General features: G+C 40.0%; 1 protein-coding gene across 3 annotated transcripts in view; it reads left to right on the top strand.

The window, feature by feature from the left end:
• PAX5 (paired box 5) overlaps positions 1 to 23,662 on the top strand; it is a 383,086-nt gene that overhangs the window by 185,276 nt on the left and 174,148 nt on the right. For 2 of the 3 annotated variants that reach the window (XM_073662499.1, XM_073662491.1), the window contains one exon: positions 9,114 to 9,243. In XM_073662499.1, coding sequence (XP_073518600.1) covers positions 9,114 to 9,243 — 130 coding nt within the window. Of the gene's footprint in view, positions 1 to 9,113; positions 9,255 to 23,662 lie in introns of those variants that run through there. The other variant, XM_073662510.1, reaches the window with a different exon arrangement.

Genomic DNA, 23,662 nt, shown 5'->3' with positions numbered 1-23,662 from the left:
GTGCAGTAACATTTTGATCAGTGTTGATAGCTTATGAATTCCAAAATTGACAAAATTTACAGAAAAATGAGGATAATCCATCTTCCTTAGCAGCCTGTCAGGAGCTGGCTATACTTCATAATCCTCAATTACAGATGCTATTTTCAGACATTTACATGCAGATATTAAACACAAATGAGAAACAAAAGGAGGATGAAAATACGGCTATTTATATGTATAATATGGCAGGAATAAGAAATATAGCAGGTAAGGCACACTGTAGATATTTCAAGGCAATTTCAATGGCTTTTACTTTCAATTCCTCTTATACTGATGAAGCCTGATTGGACTCGTTGGATTTTGATAGTAATCTGAGGTTAGTTTGACTAGTAGATGTGCAACGTGATATTCCATTGTTATTATGGTGGCCATGCTATGAGAAAAATAATCACGTATGTAGAGAAGAAATTATAACATTGGCAGCTTGTATTAGTATACACTCTTAGGGCTCATTCAGAATTTCTCGTACACAAGAAAATCTGAGTAATTATTCTGATCAGACTCTGAATTTGAGTGTGGTATGAGTATCATCCAATTTTCTGGAGAATATTTCTCTACCTTCTCCATTCTGATAGTCCATGAAAAATCGGACTGCACTCTGATGTCTTCCGAGTGCAGTCCGATTGTTTCATGGACCCATTGACATGCATTACAGATTTTGATCTAACTCTCGTATCAAAATAGGACGTCTCCACGATTTTCAGTGGACCTCTTGGAGGACATGTGAATGGCCAAATAGGCTATCACAGGTACGAGGGTTATCCTGGAAAATCACGGATAGCACTCGTACGCAAAAATCGGACATCAGCAGGAGCCTTTAATTGTATGAATTGACATTATTTACGGACTGATATAGAAATCTTTCATTAACTTTTGTAAGGTGTGATGATTTAGCAGAGAACTTCAATGTATGAAGAGATGCTTAGGAAATCATGCAGCGAGTGCATTCTCTGCACATTATGGATAGACTACACAAATAATACATAAATGGGGCTATAGGGGTGTAGTTGTAAAGGTCAGCGGTTATTACCTGTTTCTCCCTTGAAAGTGTATTCTCATCTGAAACACTAGTGGCTAATCCACAGAGCTCCTACCTAGGCTCCCTAATGTATTGTGAGAACTGAAGTCCTCTGCTCCTCTTAGCCAATACAAAGTAGCCGTCAGTGAGAACTTGTTTCATCAACATCATTGGAAAGGTTGCCATGCTTGTGTTAGGCTCTTTCCATTAAAGTCAATGTTACAGATGAAAAGAAACAGAGGTATGGATGTTGGGACTTCTTCTGGAGTCTAAAACTGGATCTACGTAGAGAAAAATGTTAACCCCCATAGTAACTGGAAAAGTGTCCATCCTGGAATGTATATACATGCATGAGCATATCATTTGGCTGTATTGTAACATCTAAAGGCCCATTTAGATGAGCCAAAACTCCGCCTGTGTAAACATGCTGGCGATCACCCGACGGAAGGGCAAAATGCTTAAAGGGAATCTGTCACCGGCTTTTTTCTGCTCCATCTGAGAGCAGCATGATGTAGGGCAGATAAGTTGATTCCAGTAATGTATCAATTACTGGGCTGTTTGCTGTAGTTTTGATAAAGTCTGCTGCAATTCTCTGAATGTTAAGTTCTGTGTAAACCCGCAGCCACCACTGATTGGCAGCTTTCTGCGCAGAAAGCAGCCAATCAGTAGTGGGGGTGGGGTTATACAGAGCTCCTGGTAGCAGGTTTACTAGTCCTCTAGTTATAATCTCCTACTAATAAAACTGTGATTTTATTAAAACAACACTAAGTAGCTCAGTAAGTGACACATCGTTGGAAATGGGGTCTCTGTTTCTATACTGCTTATACAGATTAGGTGGCAAAAACCTAGTGACAGATTCCCTTTAATTATCTGGTGATCATATCGTTTATGCTTGCATAAAAATCACCGCTATCAGCAACACTTCTCCCCATGTAAACACGATGCTGTGTGGGGACAAAACGATCATATCGGTTTTCATCAGTCAGTAAATGGGGACTAATTAACTTGTATTGACATTTAACAGACAAAGATCTATGCCATGTAGTGTTCCAGTCAAATGTATAGGAAGTAAATAGTAGATTATACACATATTGACCGGTAGTTACAGAACAGGTGTAAGTACATAATGTGAGTCCTGACCATTTGGTTTTTCATCTGCATATTACGATTTGCACCGGTGTGGTGTTTAATAGTAAAACTGGCTTGGGAAACCTGAGGCATAGGAAGGCACTCATGTGTATTAGATTCTTATATTATTAAAAATGTTTAATTGAATTAAATTAATTTGAGATTGGCAGTCAGTATTTTAGTTGCTGTACAGTTTGTTATACCTCCCTTTGGGGACTTAGATTTCTACTTTACTGTGCTAATTGGTAATTCACACCTTCCACACACATGACTCCATTCTTTAGTATTTGTATGCAAGTGTGCCATGTGGTCATTGTCTTTGAGTCCGCTATATAAATCTGCTTCCTTTTTTAGTGACAAAAATATATCTTTGTCATATGTTTGTAATAGATTGTTACAGAATGTTATCCTCGGACATTTTTACTATGCGATGCTGTCACCCTTGCTTATGTTTGATACCATTGTGATTTCCAGAGATAGTGAGTGCAGATAGCTGAATACATATCATGGTAGCCATTTTTTCTTAGGAAATCTATTATGATTGATAAACCAATGTGAATTAAGAGTTCATCAACTTTCCATAATTTCCTGATAGAAAATTGTAACACTAACGATCTACCTTGGATTAATGTACAGTGGTCCTAAAAGTAGGTAAAGAGAACCAAATCAAACAAATGAGTAAAAAATATTAGACTTCATTTTTTAAATGAGGTAAATGATCCATTATCACATCTGTTGTAGAAAAAATCTGTGAATCTTTGCTTTCAGTATGTGTGACCCCATTGTGCAACAACAATTGTATTTAAAAGTTTCAGGTAAATGTACATTAGTCCTGCACATCAGTTTGGAGAAATTTTAGCCATTCCCTACGAAACAGCTTCCAGCTTCCACTCTATTATGTTGTTGTTTTTTTTCCCATGAAGTGCTTGTTTCAGGTACTTCCACAACATTTCTATAGGGTTATAGTCAAGACTTTGACTTGACAATTCCTAAATTTTAACTTTATTCTTCCTTAACCAATAGTTATCTCACTGAATGACCCACGTTCTCTTGAGATTCATCTCATGGACAGATATATTGACATTTTTTTTTAGAATTTATTGGTAAAATTCGATTGTGACTTGTAGGATTGCTACTTCCAATAGCATCTCTCCATCTCTGAAGAGGCAATTTGCTTGTTAAAATTCAGAATTAATTGTTCGATCAATCATGGCCCAGATGCAGCAATACTGACCCAAACATGATATTACCACCACCGTGTTTCACAGATGGTGTGAGGTTTTGGTCAATTCTGGTCTTATCCATTGACAAAACATTCTTCAAATAGCCTTCTGGTTTGTCCAGGTGACTTTTGCAGATGGACAGCAATATTTTAGTTTGGAGTGTAGTGGCTTTCTTCTTGCAATCCTGCCATGCACAGCATTGTTGTTTAGTGTTCTCCTAATGTGCTAATGTGAGTGAGGCCTTTAGTTGATTAGAGGTTAACTTGTGTTCCTTGTGACCTCAACGATTAATAAACGCATTGATCGTAGAGTGATCTTTGTTGGTTGACCACTCCTGAGGAGGGTGATAATGATCTTACATTTCCTCCATTTGTATGCTGACTATCTGAAAATCTTGAAGGTTCACATACTTTTGCCACTTACAGACATGTGATATTGGATCATTTTATACATTTCAAAAAATGACAAAGTCTAATATTTTTGACTCATTTGTTTAATTTGGTTCTCTTTATCTTTTAAGATTTGTGTGAAAATTTGATGTAGTTTTAGGTCACATTTATGCTGAAATATGAAAAATTCTGAAGGTTTACAAATTTTCAATCACCATTGTACGTGGAAGAAATGCTTCCAAATACTCTTTGCCCTTCTTTTCAGGGAAGTTGTTAGCCCAGATTCATATTTGTGTCACTTCATTGTAGGAGCAGAAAACTATGGTTTTTTGCTTAACTTTTTTGAGGCAAATTAGGCAGACTGGTTGACGGTGGTGTGCTCCATATCCATCCTATAGAAAAGACCGTGGTTATTTAGAGGTGTTTCCCAAGAAACCAGACAGTCAGGCATGTTAAGACAAGTTGGATTACCACTGTGCCGAGGAGTAAAAAGTAGCTTGATGGGAGTCAAGGCATACTAAGGATAATTTATCGTTTGGTTTTACCTGTTTTTGGTGCGCTTTGTGTAATTTTTACATGATTAGAAATATTAATAAAAGTGATATGCCAGTTGCCGTGTGCACCTCCTTTCTAGCAATATGTTAGCCCAGGTTCACATCTGCATTATTTTGTGTCCCTTTATAAGAACAGAAAACAAAAGTAATTACATTGTGAGATCCGTCACATTGTGGACACCAAATAGTGCCCGACTAACTCCAATGACTATGAATCTGTGACTATACATAATGGAGTGAAATATAAATACGCTCTAAAAATAAATGTGTACAGTACTTCAAACATTTTAGGCATCTGTGGAAAAAATGCTCCAAAGTAAAAATGCTTTCCAAAATAGAATGTTAATAGTTTATTTCAATCAATTAAAAAATGTAAAGTGAGTGAACAAACGAGAAATCTAAATCACATCAATATTTGGTGTGACCACCATTTGATTTCAAAACAGCATCAATTCTTGTAGGTACACTTACACACAGTTTTTTAAGGTTATTCCAAACATTTTGAAGAATGAACCACAGATCTTTTGTGGACATAGGCTTACGCAAATATTTCTGTTTATTCATGTAATCCCAGACAGTCAATGATGTTCAGATAAGGGCTGAGTGGGGACCATATCATCCTTTCCATGACTTCTTGTTCTTTACATAGAAGATAGTTTTTTGGAGTCAATATGACACCTCCCTGATGGTTTTGTATGACAACTATCTGCCTGTATTTGAGAACACCATTATTTGTAATCAATCCTCAAATCTATTTGCTGAAATGCAGCCCCAAACTTGCAAGGAACCTCCACCATGCTTCACTGTTGTCTGCAGACACTCATTATTGTACTGCTTTCCAGCCCTTCTGTTAACAACCTGCCTTCTGCTACAGCTGAACATTTCACATTTTGATTCATCAGCCTAGGGCACCCATGGTCATTTTCCTGCACCCCAGTTACTACTTTTTTGTGAATAGAGTCACTTGACATTATTTCCATGTCAAAAATATGGCTTTTGTGGCTGCAATTCATCCAAGAAGAGAACTTCTTGCCAGACTTCTCCAAACAGTATTTAGATGTAGCTGGGTCCCTTTGGTTGCTGCCAGTTCTCAGCTGATGTTTCTGCTGGACATCTTCCGATTTCAATAAGCACGGTGTGTCTTTCATCTGTTGCACTTGGATTTCTTGGCCGACTACTGCATCTACTGTCCTCAACATTGCCCATTTTGAAACCCCAGTCTGTTTTGAAAATCTTTGCTTGGGAGAGACCTTGCTGATGCATTATAATTACCTTGTTTCTGGTTGCTCAGTCTTGCCATGGTTTATGACCTGTGACATGAAACTGTCTTCAACAACTTCACCTTTGTAGTCAAATTTGGCTTTTTCTCAGCCTGCCCTAAGTCTCCCACACAGTTGTTTCTGTTAATGACTTTGTTTCAACCTAAATTTGAAAATGTTGATCATTGTCGCCTGTATGGTATATTTGGTTACTCATACTGTACACCTGACTATAATCCTACAAAATTCATAATTTTTGATTTCGTACAAGTGTACTTAGGAAAATAATGCTGATAATCTGATTTACATTTCTCTTTTATTCATTTACTTTGCGTTTTGTTAATTTATAAAAATAAACTATTAACACTTCTATATTTGAAAGCATTCTTACTTTGCAGCATTATTTCCACACCTGCCTAAAACCTTTGTACAGTGCTATAAATTAAAGCAAATGGGGCCTCTATGCATTTACTGCTTAGAAATTTAAGATGTCCCCTTTATCATCCAGTTTTGCCATCAGAATGCATGTTTAATTTTTTTTAAAAATTGTTTCGTTTGATACGTTTGTATTACAAATTCTACTTGGCAGTAAAATACAGTGGAACAGTTAGTTGTATCTATAACAGATTGTTGCACAGTGCTTTACTGTACAATACCTAGAATTCAAAACTCCATAATAAGCTCTGTGTAGGCATAAATCCATCAGAAAAAGCTCCGATAATTTAGCTCCAAAGGATGCAGAATTGTGAGTGCAGCAGTAAACTATAATACAGGCTATTGTCAAAGACAGTACAAGGGATCAAGGAAATTTTCAACGTTACTCTACTATTTTGCAGATAATAACATCTTAATACTCTTGAAGTTCTGCTGAACTTTTATGTCATATGAGACAGGCTGATTGATAGCGGTGTGCTCCTTGACCATCCCTTGGTAAAGTTTGTTGTTGCTTAGTGGTGTATCACCACCAATCAGACAGTCAGACATGTTATGACAAGTTGGATTACCACTCTGCAAAGGACTAGAAAGTAGCTTGGTGAAAGTCAGCACACACTAGGGAGAATATTATTTGTTTTTTGAAACATTTTGCGTTATTATGACTTTTTTTTAGACATTTATAAAAGTGGTGTGCCATTTTTTAATGCATTTTGCACCGAATCCGTTATTTTTATTTTGAGCTTGTCAAAAGAGGCTGATCCTTGAAATTTTGACTTCTGATTTTTTTTAAATGTTTCACAAAAGTTGCAAACTCACTCCGGTAGAGGGAGGTGCGAAAAAAGTGGAGTAACAATTCTAGACAAAAGTGTAATATGTTAACCACTTTACAGCCTGGGGCGTAAAAGTACGCACCAGGCTGTCACCCCCTGTTCAGCACGGGCTCCGGCGCTGAGCCCATACTGAACTGGGCACATGTCAGCTGATTTATACAGCTGACATGTGCTCGCAACAGCCGCGGGTGGAATCGCGATCCACCCACGGCTGTTAACATGTTAAATGCCACTGTCAATCTCTGACAGCGGCATTTAACAGCGCCGCGCCGGAAGTGCGTCACTTACCCCGCCCATCGGTGACCCCGTCACATGATCGCGGGTCACTGATGGGTGGGCATGATAACCCTGGGTCTGCAGCAGACTCCAGTGGTTGTCATGTGCTGATCACTATGAGCGCCACCTAGTGGTCGGCGCTCATAGCACAGGAGCAATTCTGCTACATAGATAGCAGAAGCGATCGGACAGTTGCTGCTTCTAGTCTCCTATGGAGACTATTGAAGCAAGCAAAAAGTGTAAAAAAAGTTTTTAAAAATATTAAAAAAATTTAAAAAATATAAAAGTTTAAATCACCCCCCTTTCGCCCCATTCAAAATAAAGTAATAAAAAAAAACCCCACATACACATAATTGGTATCGCCGTGTTCAGAATCGCCCGATCTATCAATATAAAAAAAGAATTAATCCGATCGGTAAACGGCGTAACGAGAAAAAAATTCTAAACGCTAGAATTACGTTTTTTGGTTGCTGCAACATTGCAATAAAATGCAATAATGGGCGATCAAAACATCGGATCTACCCCAACATGGTATCAATAAAAACTTCAGCTCGGCGGGAAAAAAATAAGCCCTCACCCGGCCCAAGATCCTGAAAAATGGAGACGCTACAGGTCTTGGAAAAATGCGCTTTTTTTTTTTATTTATTTTTTTTTAGCAAACTTTGGATTTTTTTTTCACCACTTAAATAAAAAGAACCTATACATGTTTGGTGTCTACAAACTCGTAATGACCTGGAGAATAACAGTGGCAGGTCAGTTTTAGCATTCAGTGAACGTGGTAAAAAAAAATATATATAAAAAAAAAACATCTGTGGTATTGCACTTTTTTTGCAATTTCACCACACTTGGAATTTTTTTCCCATTTTCCCATACACGATATGGTAAAACCAGTAATGTCGTTCAAAAGTACAACTCGTCCCACAAAAAATAATCCCTCACACGGCCATATTGACCAAAAAATAAAAACGCTATGGCTCTGGGAACAAGGGGAGCAAAAAACGAAAATGCAAAAATGGAAAATCCCAGGGTCCTTAAGGGGTTAAGAAGTACAAAATTTATCAAACATCTTGCAATACTGCAAATAACGGCAACATAGCCATTAGCAATACTAAGAACAAAAATGAATCTCATGATATATTCACATCACTGTGTTTTTGCAATAGATAATGGGCAATTTTCCATAGGAATTGAATCACCTGTGTGACCATATTGTTATCAGATGCTTACAGGTATTGTGAGAGGAGTTTTTAACTAAGTTTTGTTTCCAGGAGCATTGTCGTTTATTGGGCGAAATTTATCAAAGTGTTGCACGAAATTGATAAATTTGCTCATCCTTATTTGTAAGGGCTTTTGTCTAGAAGCAATTTTATACTTTTTACACCACCCCTTCCCACTGTAGTAAATTTGCAACATTTTGTGCAGAATTTTAGAAACATAGCATACCATGTATATGGTTGAAACTTTGAAAATACCAGAGACTGGCTACTTTGGATGAGCTCAAAATAGTGCAAAATGTGGCTTAAAACTAAAAAATTATAACAAATGTGCCAAAATTCTAGCACTAAATGTAATATAAATTCTTCCTATTGAATTTAAATAGTGGAGACTCATCCAATAATCGGACAATAGTTGAGCGTACAGCGTTTCTCACGTAAATTGGTCCATTGAATTGAATCGGTCAGTGATGATTCAGAGTGCTGTCCTATCTACACTCAAGCAGCATTTGGAGGTGAACATTGTTCATGTGAATAGGACCTAGGGTAAATATAATGGTTTAAAAGTATTAAATATATAAAGCACCTAAGGTAAATTGTGAATAAATAGAATTCTCCAATGTTATGGCAAAAAAACATCTTTTCGATAGCAGACCTAATATATTTACAAAATGTTTAGTCTTTATGGCATTTTTTTTCAGTGTGTTTAGTATAAATTCAGTTGTTCTTCTTTCTTCTTGTTTTTTAGACAACAGATTATTCTACCATGGCGTCTCTAACTGGTGGGTTGGATGAAATGAAATCCAGTCTAACAAGTCAATCTTCGGGGGATATAGGAGGAGCTGTTCCTGGACCCCAATCATACCCTATTGTAACAGGTAATCCATAAATCCAGGATATTGAAATATACTTTTAATTGACACTTTAAACTCTTCCTGTACCAAATCGTATAAAACACATTGCTGGAATATAGCTAGCAAGTCGTAATGCCATAGACTTTATGCATACTTGTAAGCTTTCTTAAGGGTGGTTTCATATAATTTTTAAGAAAAACATTTTTTTCCAATGTTTTTCCTGGAATATTTTTATACTGTTAAATATAAAACATGCTACAAGCAATACTTTTTTATTTGTTCTGTTTCTCTTGTCAAATGACACGAAAATTGAGTATTCTTAATCTTGCTGGCAGAATACCGTGCACAAAATACACATATTTGGGATATTCTTAAATGTCACAATCTGCATGATAGTTCTAACACAATATTTATTGTGATATACAAAAGATTTACTTAAATAATAGAAATTACATACAACTTATATGTGTTTAAAAATAGTGCCAAAACCCCCTAAAACTCAAAGAAGGCCTCATATATCAGTTATGACTTACAGGATTAATCACATATGAGCAAGTTATCACCAATCCAATGAATAAGTGATTATTTGCTGATTGCTTGGGGTCTAACATCTGAAAAACGACATGATCCCAAAAATGGGGCTCTGAAATTCCTCAGTGATATTCAACATTGTCCGTGCATGTACTCCATCACTCAATTCATTGTGTATGAGACTGCCTGAGATTTCCAAACACTGGGTTAAAGAATGAGACCTCCCAATGAGTGAGGAAGTCAGTAGGGCTAGTCACCCTGTTTTTGTAAGGGGAGGATGGCACTCTGTCCCTCTTAGGAGAGAACCACCACTGTGGTCCCCTCATTTTTTCATTATCTCTTCGAAGTTAATCTTTTGCACAAAGCATTTTAGGGTACAGAGGCGCTCCATTTACAAAGGAGCAGTGTTGTAGTGTTGCCCTGATAATCCTGGATGCAGTGCATTTTATTTTCCCAACAAGTACATCCCCTGATGATATCTTATTATTAAGAGGAGAAACGCGTCGGGAGGTTCTCTTTGGGTTATTTAAGGATACACTTGGGTACTGCCATTGTCAGGGGAGGAGTAAATACAGAGGGCACGACAGGGCATTTATGTTACATCTGTTGCCCTTGGATATCTGTGGAAGTCAGTCGCATATGGTGGCCCGCTACATCTGAACTGGGTGAGATCTAATCTATTAAGCACTTTCCTTTCCACTATGTCACTTTTTTCTGTTTGTTTTTGTATGATATTGATGTAATGTACTGTGTATATATTTTGGACTATTTCAGTGCCATAAGGATCATGCGGTTCTCTATTAATTAATGGGACCCGCAGCGGATACCTAGTTATTATTGTCTTGTTGGACCTATATAGGTCTGTACATCCAGGGATATGCTGGTTTTTAATTGTTTAATTAAAAATTATGTTTTAGAGAATCTTTTCTAGCTATATGGTGACTTCCAGTGAGTACAAAAGCCTTACAGTAAGATTTGGTGGCAGAGGGCAGTGTGGTCTAAATATCACAATAAGGCACATACTAAATGCTGAAAGGCACAATGACTGAACTCCAAGACGTACACCTCTACTGACCTAAATGCCATAACATTTTTTGGGTGGCATTTGCAGAAAGCGGTTACAAAGTATTAGTAAATCACCCCCCGTTCAGAGAGGGCTCCAAAGCTTGGTTTAAGAAAAAGTCATGAAAGATTCTGGAGTGGTTATCCTAACCTATTAGTAAATTGGAGGACACTACCCATGAGGAATGGGCTAATATTCCTCTGGAACATTGCCAGAAGTTGGTGTCTGGTAATGCTTCACATTTGCAAAAGCTCAAAACAGCCAAAGGTTCGTCTACAAAGTGCTAGTCAAGAAGGGGTTGAATAATTGAATAATTCTGAGACTGCAGTAGTCATGAACAATAGGAGAAATTGTATTGATTTTGAAGAAGCCACTTGTTATATTAGTTGTATTGAGCTACTTAAAAGGACTCAAGCCTGTTACCTTGGAAAATGCTATTTAATCTGCAGGTAAATGGCCCTAGCAAGGAGAGGTATTCCAGCTCAACGGGCAAATAATCTTCTTTATTCAAATGAAAATGGTACAGAGGGTATGCAAAAAGCGTTCATGGTAAATTAGCGCTGACATTGTGCTGGCATCATATACTAGCGCTACAATGCATCAAGAGTCTCTCTCATCTCATGAGTACATAAAACTTTTGAAAAGTGTTCAGATATTTCTTGGTCCAGTCTTGACATTTCAACGTCTGTGTCTTGTTCAGTGATGGTCGGGGTTTCAGCCTTCCTTCCCTTGGCCATGTCTGTTTACACCTTGTACTTCTGAACACTCCAAGGAGGTTGCAGTTCTGGAATATGGCAGCACTGGAGGATAATGGGTTCTTCTCAGATCTTTGGTAGTTAATGTGTTTTTTTTTTCTCAACACTTTTTTTTGCAACTTTGTTGAATACTTGCTACAAACCTTTTGATGGTTCTGTAATCACTCCCCAATATCTTAGCAGTTTCAAGTGTGTTGCATCCCTTTGTAAGACTGTTAACAGTCAATTATATCTCTTGTTTTGGCCAATTTTTCCTAAGGAAAACAAGCTGTCTAATAATTTTACACACCTTGAGTAAAGCGTATTGATATCCTTATTAATAGATAGACATCACCTGATCTGCTTCATCCAATAAGCATTCAAATTTATACTGCTTGGAGTTGGAAAATCTGCATAAAATTGATGATATAATCAAAATAATCACTTACCTAATAATTCTACACACAGTATATTTCCTCACAAGGGCTGCTGGCTTTAAGTCATAGGGGTGTGCACGTAGTGGCTTCAGTCACCACCCACAGAACCACTGTTTATACTGTGGGCAGCGGCTGTAACCACGCCCCAGGACTTTGATTGACAGCTTTCTCTGCACAGATGCGCTGCACAATTGGCTATCAATCAAAATGCTGGAGTGTGTATAGTGAATTGGGCTTTGAGCTGTGATTGTAGCTCTGTGCACACCCCCATGACTGAAAGTTTCAATGAAGAATAAATTCATATTCTAGTAGTGGCACTTCCAGTAAGGCGGTTGGGCATAATTGTAATACTATTTACCTGTAGATTAATCCCATATCTGTAGGTAAAGAGCATTTTCCGAGGTGACAGGTTACCTTTAATTTGTTCTAATTTGGTTTATTGTAAATATCAGAACGTTTTTTACATTTTGATGATAAACCTAATTTGCAATGGGGGTTGAATAATTTTGATTACAATTGTATATCTTTCCTTTATATTTCCCTTTAGAATCCAGTCCTAGTTTTCGCTTACAAACACTGATGCAAAATACTGACCAAATAAGTAAGGTGTATTGAGGCTTTTTGTTACTACTCTTCCAAGCAACTGTAACAAAGACATAATGGGAGAGATGTTAAAACATGTAAACTCTAATGTTCTGTATCATATATTAGCATGAAATAGTATCTGCTGTAGCTTTGGGAATGAAAAGGCATTTTGGTTTATTTAGGTAGGAGAGAGGAGTAGCAATTTTCAGAGCTTAGTAATGCTGACAAGATAGTCCACAGTAATTAAACATAGTTGGCTTTAATTAATGGATAATTCTTTTAGTTCCATGGATAATACAGAGGCTCGTTTTATAATGTGGCACAGAGGGAGAAAAAGTATTTACCCAAAGAAACCAATTAAATTATAACTGTCATTTTACTAGCACAATTTAGACATTGAACTAACAATCAGTACTACTTCAGTATATACCCGCATAGACTTCTGTCCTAGCTGAGGCTTCCAGAGTTTTGTTTATGAGATCAGACTATAAAACTGTATTATCGGAAATGAATGCAAAGCAAATAGGACATAATGCACACACAAAATCACCAAATCATTTCAGTTTTCACTGAGAACTTTTCACTACTTAAAGTATTTCCATGAAAAACACGAACTCTCTGACTATCTGATTTTTGGGAGTCCCAATGCTAGGACCCTGACCGATCACTAGAAAGGGGGTCCTGATCGCCCTTTCTTCTACACTGTAATGGAATCCCTTTAAAGAATTAGTATGTAATAGGCCAAGCAATTTTAATTACTCTCCATTTAAGGGGTTGCAGAAGGATTCATACAAGATAGGTGGTAACTAAATGCTTTTTCTTTACTAACTGGGAGGTACAAGTTCATGCATGTTGCAAATACTGTTGTCAAGAGTTTTCTTATAAAGGCAACAAAATTGGTGTAACAACATTTTTTTCTAAGGCCACGTGGTGCATGTGTTTCTATTATATTTTTCCTCTGATTGTTAAACTCATGGTTTTGGCTTAAAAATACGGAGGTAAAATACTGACCAAATACTGAACGTGTGACCGTGACCTAACAGTGCAGTACAGACAGTTTGCATATATAACTCAATGTAAGGAACCCATACCCCAATAATTATTTGAAAATTCTATTAAACTGACTAATTATCTTTTGGGTATATACAAATTAATTTCTTTATAGGAATAAGTCTTTATCCTCTTTTCCCAAAGAGGAAAAATATGATTTTTGGAAAACTTGCATTTTATTTGTCATTTTTTTGTGACATTAAATATTAAGTTACGAACGGGAGAGTGAGAAAAAAACCTCCTCAATGCCACGGTTCATAAACGCGCTCTCTATTTGCAAGGCAATGAATTAAGCCCACTTCATTACAGCCGCAGTCAGCAGTTTTATAAGATGTTTGATTGTTATTAATTACCTGCAGATGCATTTCCAACCCCAGCTTGCTGACTTCAGCTTGCTTCTTATCACATTGAGAGGACAGAGTTGGAAAGGAACTGACACTATCACAGGACTGCTGGATAAGAGATTGACAAACCTAAGTGCATTCTGTATGCCCAGTCTGCTTTTCCAGATCAATAGCAAAGAATGCTTGAGTTCTTGCGACCAACAGTAATGTATAGATGCAGTTCTGTATGTTTTCTATTTTAAAGAGTTATTGCAGAGGTAGTAATTTATCCTCTGGAACCATCTTGAACCCAGGCATCAGGCTCTGCAGAGGATCCTGTGAGCAACACCCGCTTGGTAAAGACCATAAAAATTAGCACTTCATTAAAAAGGCTTGTATCTCTGGAGTCATATTCAGAATTTGAAAATAACAAAAAAAACAAACAGAATACTTAAGGGAACATGAGAATAAAATAAGAGCAAAAACTAGAAACATTTGACTTGGTGACAGGTTAATTTTAACCCCTTTAAAGCCTGGGGCGTAATAGTACGTACCAGGCCATCACCCCCCGTTCAGTGAGGGCTCCAGCGCTGAGCCCACACTGAACCGGGCACATGTCAGCTGATTATTACAGCTGACATGTGCCCGCAGCAGCCGCGAGTGGAATCGCGATCCACCCGTGTCACTTACCCCGCCCATCGGTGACCCCGTCACGTGATCGCGGGTCACTGATGGGTGGGCATGACAACCCTGGGTCTGCAGCAGACCCCAGTGGTTGTCATGTAATGATCCCTATGAGCACCACCTATGAGCGTCTCCTATGGAGACTATAGAAGCAAGCAACAAGTGTAAAAATTTTTTTTAAAAAATATAAAAAAAATTTAAAAATATAAAAGTTTAAATCACCCCCCTTTTGCCCCATTCAAAATAAAATAATAAAAAAACCCCCCACATACACATATTTGGTATCGCCGCATTCAGAATCGCCCTATCTATCAATATAAAAAAAAATTAATCCGAACGGTAAACGGCGTAATGAGAAAAAAATTCTAAACGCTAGAATTACGTTTTTTGGTTGCCGCAACATTGCAATAAAATGCAATAACGGGCGATCAAAACATCGGATCTACCCCAAAATAGCATCAATAAAAACTTCAGCGCACAAAAAATAAGCCCTCACCCGGCCCCAGATCCCAAAGAAATTGAGACTTTTTGTGAGGTAAAATATTGTTTAAAAACAGGCAGTGAAATGTTTTACCTCACAAAATGAATCCCCTGTGTTCCCCTGCTGTAATGTCTGTATTGTCTTTTGCTTCCCCCCCCTGCCCAGGAGCTGTGACCCCCTGCTCTAATGTCTGTATTGTCTTTTGCGTCCTCCCCTGCCCAGGAGCTGTGACCCCCTGCTGTAATGTCTGTATTGTCTTTTGCTTCCCCCCCCTGCCCAGGACATGTGACCCCCTGCTGTAATGTCTGCATTGTCTTTTGCTTCCCCCCCTGCCCAGGAGCTGTGACCCCCTGCTGTAATGTCTGTATTGTCTTTTGCGTCCTCCCCTGCCCAGGAGCTGTGGTATGTTCCGTACACGGTCAGACACAGCCAATGATTAAAATTAACTTTTGTTCATGGAAAACCCCTTTAAAGTCTAAAAAAGCCCCAGTGACCAATGTGAAAATGGAAAGAGTTCTTTTTTTTATTTTTTTAATCCATTTGTGATATGTAAAATAAAGGCCAATTTAAAATAAAAATACATTGAATCCTGATTTAAACAATAGGTCAGTTTCTGATGATAGCTTTCCTTAAAGATAATATCCTTAAAGGAACCTTAAATGGACCTTAAAAAAAAGCATCAGGCATTATAAAACTGTGTAATGCCAAGGGTAGGACCTTAGGTGGCGGACATGACATAGGCATTCACAGAACATAAGAGATAATTCCTGTGTCATGCTCCACTCATTCAAGCAATACATTAAACATTATATTTTTTGATGTTTTTCTAATTATATAGTATTGCATATTTCTTTCATGAAGTACTACACGATTTGCCTTGTTGTGATGGCGTATGAAAACACATAATTACACAATAGACCTCCAGCAATTACACCATATTAAAGGAAGCTGATGTGAAGTTTCCATGTGTGAAATAAAAAATGGCTCCATCAAATGACCTCTAGCATAACCTACAATCACTTTCCTGCCACTATGTGACAGTAGTGGTCCAATGAAGACATGCATATGTTAATTAAGATAAAGACGCACTGTAATCATATGCATGCACAAAACATGCTAGAATAATTATGGACATTGCACTGCAATTATGCTAATGAGATATACCACTGAGGTGTTATCATCCTGCACCTAAACAAGACTACATTTTCCGCTTATGTCTAAAGGCTCCAAGGCACCTTTAAACCTTTACAAATCTGTAAATGTATGACTAGATGCAAAGAAGGTGACTGGAAAGTCCATAACAGAAATTCCTTCCAAATTCTGTGGAAACAAAATAATGTATCTAGAAAATATTATATGTACAGTAATTGTAAGGCAACGCTAATCATCATGCTGGGGGACACTCGCTGCATCGGGTCAATTAAAGCACACCAGCCACGTCTTCCATTATTTCACAATCCAGCAGTTTATTTTACTTCATAACTGCTATAACCGAGTCCAACTCAGTGGCTTGCCGACATATTACATATAATGTCCAGGAGCCTTTCAAGTGGAAGACAGGCCCACTTGGCTCCAGTTACAGCCTCCAGCAAAGTCACTTAAAGCAATGTCCATATAATGCAGTGTTTTACCTTTGCCGGGTTTTAGCTGCTTCAGTCAGTTTTGTTCTGCCACCCCTGTGGCTTTACGGCTTCCCAGATGGGGGTCTCCAGCCCTCGTTCCTTCAAAGGCTACTGGTATGTTGTCTCACCTCACATCCAGCCTTTGCCTTCCAGGACTCTTGCCTTCCAAGCCTCTGGCCCTCCAAGGCTACTGGTATCACTTACACCTAAGGATCCAGCCTCTACCTTTCAGGCCTCACCCGGCTTCACTAGGCTTCACTAAGCCTCTCCAGGCTAATGGTGTCCCACACGGGAACAGGCCTCACACCTTACACACCCTGTCTCAAAACTACCAGGGTTTATATATCTTCCAATGCACACACAGGACCTGTGCTGATGTCACAGTCATGTGATCAGACCTTCTGTGTGCACAGGACCTGTGCTGATGTCACAGTCATGTGATCAGTCACCTGACGGGGAGGTACATGGTCAGCCAAAACACACCCTGGACCATTACAGTAATGCCGCACGCCGCTGCATTACATATCCCCCCCTCTGTTCAAACTTGTGGGGTTGAACACATAATATACACAATCACATTATAACCTACCGTTCACACAGAGACCATATACTTGACAATTGCGCTGCTCAGCCCCTGGAACATTAGTCATCGACATTAGCCCCTTCCTTAGGGACCTACCATCTGTTATTGTCACTGACTTCGTCAAGTCACATTTCCGGGTCGTAACCTTGTCAGACCTCCCCCGCTCCCAGCGGTCAGTCGTAATCTTGTCAGACCTCCCCTGCTCCCAGCGGTCAATACAGCAGTGTGACTCACATTCCCTGGTATCTAAGGTCCGGTTCGACTCCGTACTGTCCCATACTCTATTGGGTCGTTTGTATGGGCCACTCAGACCTGAGTTACTGGAGGTCTCACTACCTCTAAACCCATGCCCACTATCCTCAGGACATCTTGGAAGGTCCCTAACTTCAGCTGTAGCAGTTCTGTTATTTAGGGGGCCCTTTCTCTGTCTGGTCTCACAATTTCTTGACGGCTGTCATCTTCTGCTGTTTAGATGATGCTGTCTTTCCACTCACAGTCTAGCGAGATTCAACTGTTCTACCTCTCACAGGTAGGTCACTCGGTACTCTATCAGCATGCGTATATATGCAAGACTTTCTTCCGTTCCTACAGCGGAGAATGACACCATGCCGTCTTCATCTGGTATCCAGTCCTGTCGATCACGTGGACTGCTTACTTTCATCACACCAGACTTCTTTACCATCATCTGCATGGCTTGGCCATTTTTCCCAATGAGCTTTCTCACCAGAACATGAGGCACCCGGATGACCTCTTCCCGCAGACTGTGAGCTTTTCTCAAAAGCTCCAGTTGTCTAACGGCTTGTTCCGTCTTCAACCGGAGAAACCGCTTCGCGTGAATACATCGCCAGTGCATGTCACTTAGGGTCGCCACCCTCTTCACTGTGACTTCGGTCGTGGACAAGACCACCAGCTGTTTAGCTACTGAGGTCGAGTACACCTTACAGGCTCCCACGGCCTTCTTAAACTCTTCATGCACGGACTCACTGGTGCATTCTTCTCTCAAATCCTCGGGTACATCTATGAGGCACTTGTGCCGAGAGGTTTCTGTCTCACCAGTGGTCTCCAAACGATCATCTAGCTCAGGTTTCAGGGCCAACTAACTTTCAGCTTCTTCACCCTGTATGCTTCCCCTGAGCTGACTCACAGCTACAAATTCAAGAATTTTAGTCTTGACCACAGTTACTTCATAACTGCTATAACCGAGTCCAACTCAGTGGCTCGCCGACATATTGCATATAATGTCCAGGAGCCTTTCAAGTGGAAGACAGACCCACTTGGCTCCAGTTACAGCCTCCAGCAAAGTCACTTATAGGAACGTCCATATAATGCAGTGTTTTACCTTTGCCGGGTTTTAGCTGCTTCAGTCAGTTTTGTTCTGCCACCACTGTGGCTTTACGGCTTCCCAGATGGGGGTCTCCAGCCCTCGTTCCTTCAAAGGCTACTGGTATGTTGTCTCACCTCACATCCAGCCTTTGCCTTCCAGGACTCTTGCCTTCCAAGCCTCTGGCCCTCCAAGGCTACTGGTATCACTTACACCTAAGGATCCAGCCTCTACCTTTCAGGCTTCACCCAGCTTCACTAGGCCTCACTAAGCCTCTCCAGGCTAACGGTGTCCCACACGGGAACAGGCCTCACACCTTACACACCCTGTCTCAAAACTACCAGGGTTTATATATCTCCCAATGCACACAGGACCTGTGCTGATGTTACAGTCATGTGATCAGACCTTCTGTGTGCACAGAACCTGTGCTGATGTCACAGTCATGTGATCAGTCACCTGAGGGGGAGGTACATGGTCAGCCAAAACACACCCTGGACCATTACAGTAATGCCGCACGCCGCTGCATTACAGTAATGGATTCAAAATAACATATTATAGGTTATGTGAGTATGTGAGGGGTATGTAAGTGCACCAACAACAAAAGATACTGTACGTTTATAACATAAAAAAGGGTTTCATCTAGATTTCGTACATTTCCGGTAGCCATGAGCAGATCACTTTGCGCAACCCTGGTCCATGGTCCAGGTCAGTGCTCTCTGGTTGTGGACAGGATCTGCGTGCATTTCCTTACTCTGTGGGGTCCCAGGCTCAGCTTATGATTAGCCAGGGTTGGTGAATTGTCACCTCACAGTTGAGGTCACACCAGGCCGGGAATCTAGAAGTTCGAGAAATTCATGCAGCTCTTGTACATGGCCAGAGAGCACTGAACTGGGCTGTGGAAAGAGGTTGCGTGAAGCAATCCGCTTTTGTCTGATTTCCATCATTAACCCCTTGACAGCCCATGACGTATTATTACGCGTCAGTGCCCTGGGCTTTAAGAGCCTGACCCGTATTAGTACGTCATCGCGATTGCGCGCACACACAGGCTGTGCGGGCGCGATCGCCGCCGGGTGTCAGCTGATTGTCACAGCTGACACCCGGTACTATGTGCAATCGAAGTAGATCGCAGCATTGCGGTGGCAAGGGGAGGTGATCGGTATACTCACCTCCTCTTCCGGCCTCCAGCGCTGTCTGCCGCGGCTTCCCGGGTGTTGCCATGACGACCCGATGTCGTCATGACAACATCCGGGTCACCAGACAGCAGTAAGATTGTTTGGACATGCGCAGTGCATCTCCAAACTATCTTCTCCCTGTCCAGCGCTGACTGCCTGCATGGCAAAGGGATGGTGCTGCATTCCTGTGCCATGCAGGCGATCAGAATAAAAAAAGTGAAAGTCCCATAGTGGGACAAAGTAAAAAAGTAAAAAAAACTCCCAGAAAGTGAAAAAAAAAAAAAAAAAAATTGTAAAAATATAAAAAAAAAATAAAAAAATAATCCACTAAAAATAAAAATATAATGTACCCATCAATAAATATTATTAAGAAAAAAAAACAAACAAACAATAAAAGTACACATATTTGGTATCGCCACATCCGTAATGACCTGGCCTATAAAACTGTTCCAAGAGTTAACCCCTTCAGTGAACACGGTAAAAAAAAAAATATAAAAAACGAAGCAAAAAACAATGCTTTATCATCATACCGCTAAGCAAAAAATGGAATAACACGCGATCAAAAAGACGTATATAAATAAAAATGGTACCGCTGAAAACGTCATCTCGTTCCACAAAAAACAAGCTGCCATACAGCTCCATCATCTGAAAAATCAAAAAGTTACAGCTCTCAGAATAAAGCGATGCAAAAAAATATTTTTTTCTATAAAATAGCTTTTATTGTGTAAAAGCGCCAAAACATAAAAAACTATATAAATGTGGTACTGCTGAAAACGTACTTACCCGAAGAATAAAGCTACCTTATCAATTTTACCACACCCGGAGCAGAATAAAAAAATGTAAAAAAACACAATTCCTGAATTGTTGGTTTTTGTTTATTCTGCCTCCCAAAAGCTGGAATAGAAAGCGATCAAAAAATGTCACATGCCTAAAAATGGCACCAATAAAAACGTCAACTCATCCCGCAAAAAACAAGCCATCACATGACTCTGTCGGCCAAAATATGGCGATGCAAAAACTAGATTTTACAAAATGTGTGTCTTTTAGTGTGTGACAGCTGTCAATCATAAAAACCCGATATGATTCTGGTATCGCTGTAATCGCACCGACCCGAAGAATAAAGTAATCTCATCACTTATACCGCACGAGGAACTGCGTAAAAAATAAACACTAGGGCTGGGGTTGTGCTAATGTTAGGGTTGGGGTTGTTTTTTTTTTCAAAAGTAAAAGAAAAAAAAAAAAAGATGACGATATGGCAACTAGTGTTGAACGCAAGTGCTCGCTACTTGAGTTTGCATCGGGTGCTCGGGTATGCACTGAGTATCGCGGGTGCTCGAGTCTCCGCCCCATATGCTTCGTGGCCAAAAAAACCTTGCGGGGATTGCCTGCCATGCACGAGCGATCCTCGCATGTTTTTTTTGGGGTGTCTAATAACCGTGAAACATGCGGGCGGGGACTCGAGCATTTCACTTGAGCACCCGTGATACATGGTGCATACCTGAGTACCCGATGCAAACTCAAGTAGCGAGCACTTGCGCTCAAGAGTAATGACAACTTATTCAATATGATGACCTAATGTTATCTAATTCTGTGTCGTACCTCTGGGTTCAAAATGTTTACTATACCCCTTCATAAAATCCTTGAGGGGTATAGTTTCCAAAATGGGGTCACTTGTGGGGGAGCTCCACTGTTTAGGCACATCAGGGGCTCTCCAAACGCGACATGGTGTCCGCTAACTAATTGAATGGATAATCGGCTCAAATTGTTAGCGGACACCATGTTGCGTTTGGAGAGCCACTGTGTGCCTAAACATTGGAGCTCCCCCACAAGTGACCCCATTTTGGAAACTAGACCCCCCAAGGCACCTATCTAGATGCATGGTGAGCACTTGGAACCCTCAGGTGCTTCACAAATTGATTCGTAAAAATGAAAAAGTGGAAAAAAAAATACTTTTTCATTTTTACAAATCAATTTGTGAAGCACCTAGGGGTTCCAAGTTCTCACTATGAGTACAAAATTGAACCTAGTAAAAAACAGGGACCATCTGGCTTGTCTAGGGCTGAGACGTTTAGCTGACTGCAGATATGACAGGTTCTTATGGTCAGTAATAACAGTAATAGGATGGACAGCCCACTCCAACCAGTGTCACAATTCCTCGAACACCAATTTGATCGCCAAAAGTTATCTATTACCCACGTCATAATTTCTCTCAGCTGAAGACAATTTTTTAGAAAAGAAGGCGCATGGACACCATTTACCAGGGGACGAACCCTGAGACAACACAGCCCCAACCCAGTCATCCAAAGCATCGACCTCCACAATAAAGGGTTGAGAAACATCAGGTTGACTGAGTATAGGTACAGTGGCAAAATGATTCTTTAAGGAAGAAAAAGCCTGGAGGGAAGCATCCGACCATTTGGAAAAATCAGACCCCTTCTTAGTCATGTCAGTAAGGGGTTTCACTACAACAGAGTAATTTTGGATGAATTTCCTGTAAAAATTAGTTTAGCCCAGAAAACGTTGTAGGGCCTTCAGGTTCTCGGGATGTTCCCAGTCAAGGACTGCACGGATCTTCTCCGGATCCATCCGAAAACCTGAAGATGGCAACAAGTACCCCAAAAACTGCACCTTCTCAACAGCGAAAACACATTTCTCTAGTTTGGCATAGAGTTTGTTAAACCTTAATATCTGTAGCACCTGCTTAACATCCCCCCGATGGGTCTCAAAATCAGGTGAATAAACCAAAATATCGTCCAGATAGACCACCACAAACCTCCCCACCAAATGATGAAAAATATTATTTATGAAATGCTTGAATACTGCACGTGCATTGGTCAAGCCAAAAGGCATAACCAGACTCTCGAACTGACCTTCCGGGGTATTGAACGCTGTCTTCCATTCATCCCCTGCTCTGATTCTAACCAGATTGTAGGCTCCCCTTAAATCCAACTTGGAGAATACCTTAGCTCCCACAACCTGGCTGAACAAATCAGTAATCAGAGGAAGAGGGTATAGATCACGTATGGTAATTTGATTTAATTCCCGGAAATCTAATCAGGGATGTAGACCGCCATCTTTTTTCTTCACAAAGAAGAACCCTGCCGCCACGGGCGAAGATGAGATATGTCCCTTCTCCAGACTTTCCGCAATGAAATCCTTCATGGCTTGTCTCTCAGGGCCAGAAAGATTATACAGTCTGGACTTGGGTAGTTTAGCTCCGTGGGTCAGGTTAATAGGACAGTCATAAGCATGATGAGGAGGCAAATCCTGACACCCCTTCTCAGAAAAAAAGGTCCTAAAAAACAGACAGAAAAGCAGGCAGAAACTCCATAGAGACAGCAGCAATGGAAACATTCAGACAGTTGTCATGGCAGTAATCTCCCCATTCAATAATCTCCCCAGTTTGCCAATCCACCAATGGATTATGTTTAACAAGCCAGGGGATACCTAAAACAAAACATAGCAAGGAATGATTTCACAATGAACTGACCACACCCTCAGTTTCACATTATGTACCATCTGAGTAAATGCTTCCTGTGCAAGTGGAGCCGAGTCAATGGCAAAGATGGAAATAGGTTCAGCTAAAGCACAGCAAGCGAGACCATGAGTTTTCACAAATTCAGCATCAACCATGCTGACCCCAGCTCCACTGTCAACAAATACAATTTTTTTCGATTTTACTCTCTAGCACCACCTCTGCAGTCAGAACAAAGAGGGAACTTCAGTTTGGCCACAAATGCACCCCTTGTTTATACAACTCCAGACTACCGACAGTTAATTGAGTCTCTTTTTGTTTAGGAATTGAAGGACAGGTCCCAACAAAGTGTCCCTTTTTCCCACAAAAAAAACATACGCCT

Source organism: Phyllobates terribilis, unplaced genomic scaffold (genome assembly GCF_046119375.1).
Source record: "Phyllobates terribilis strain yellow unplaced genomic scaffold, ASM4611937v1 Scaffold_1__5_contigs__length_1240528914, whole genome shotgun sequence".
In the NCBI taxonomy this organism is placed as follows: domain Eukaryota; kingdom Metazoa; phylum Chordata; class Amphibia; order Anura; family Dendrobatidae; genus Phyllobates; species Phyllobates terribilis.
The sequence above is the reverse complement of the archived record's forward strand: the minus strand, read 5'-3'. Positions and strand labels throughout refer to the sequence as shown.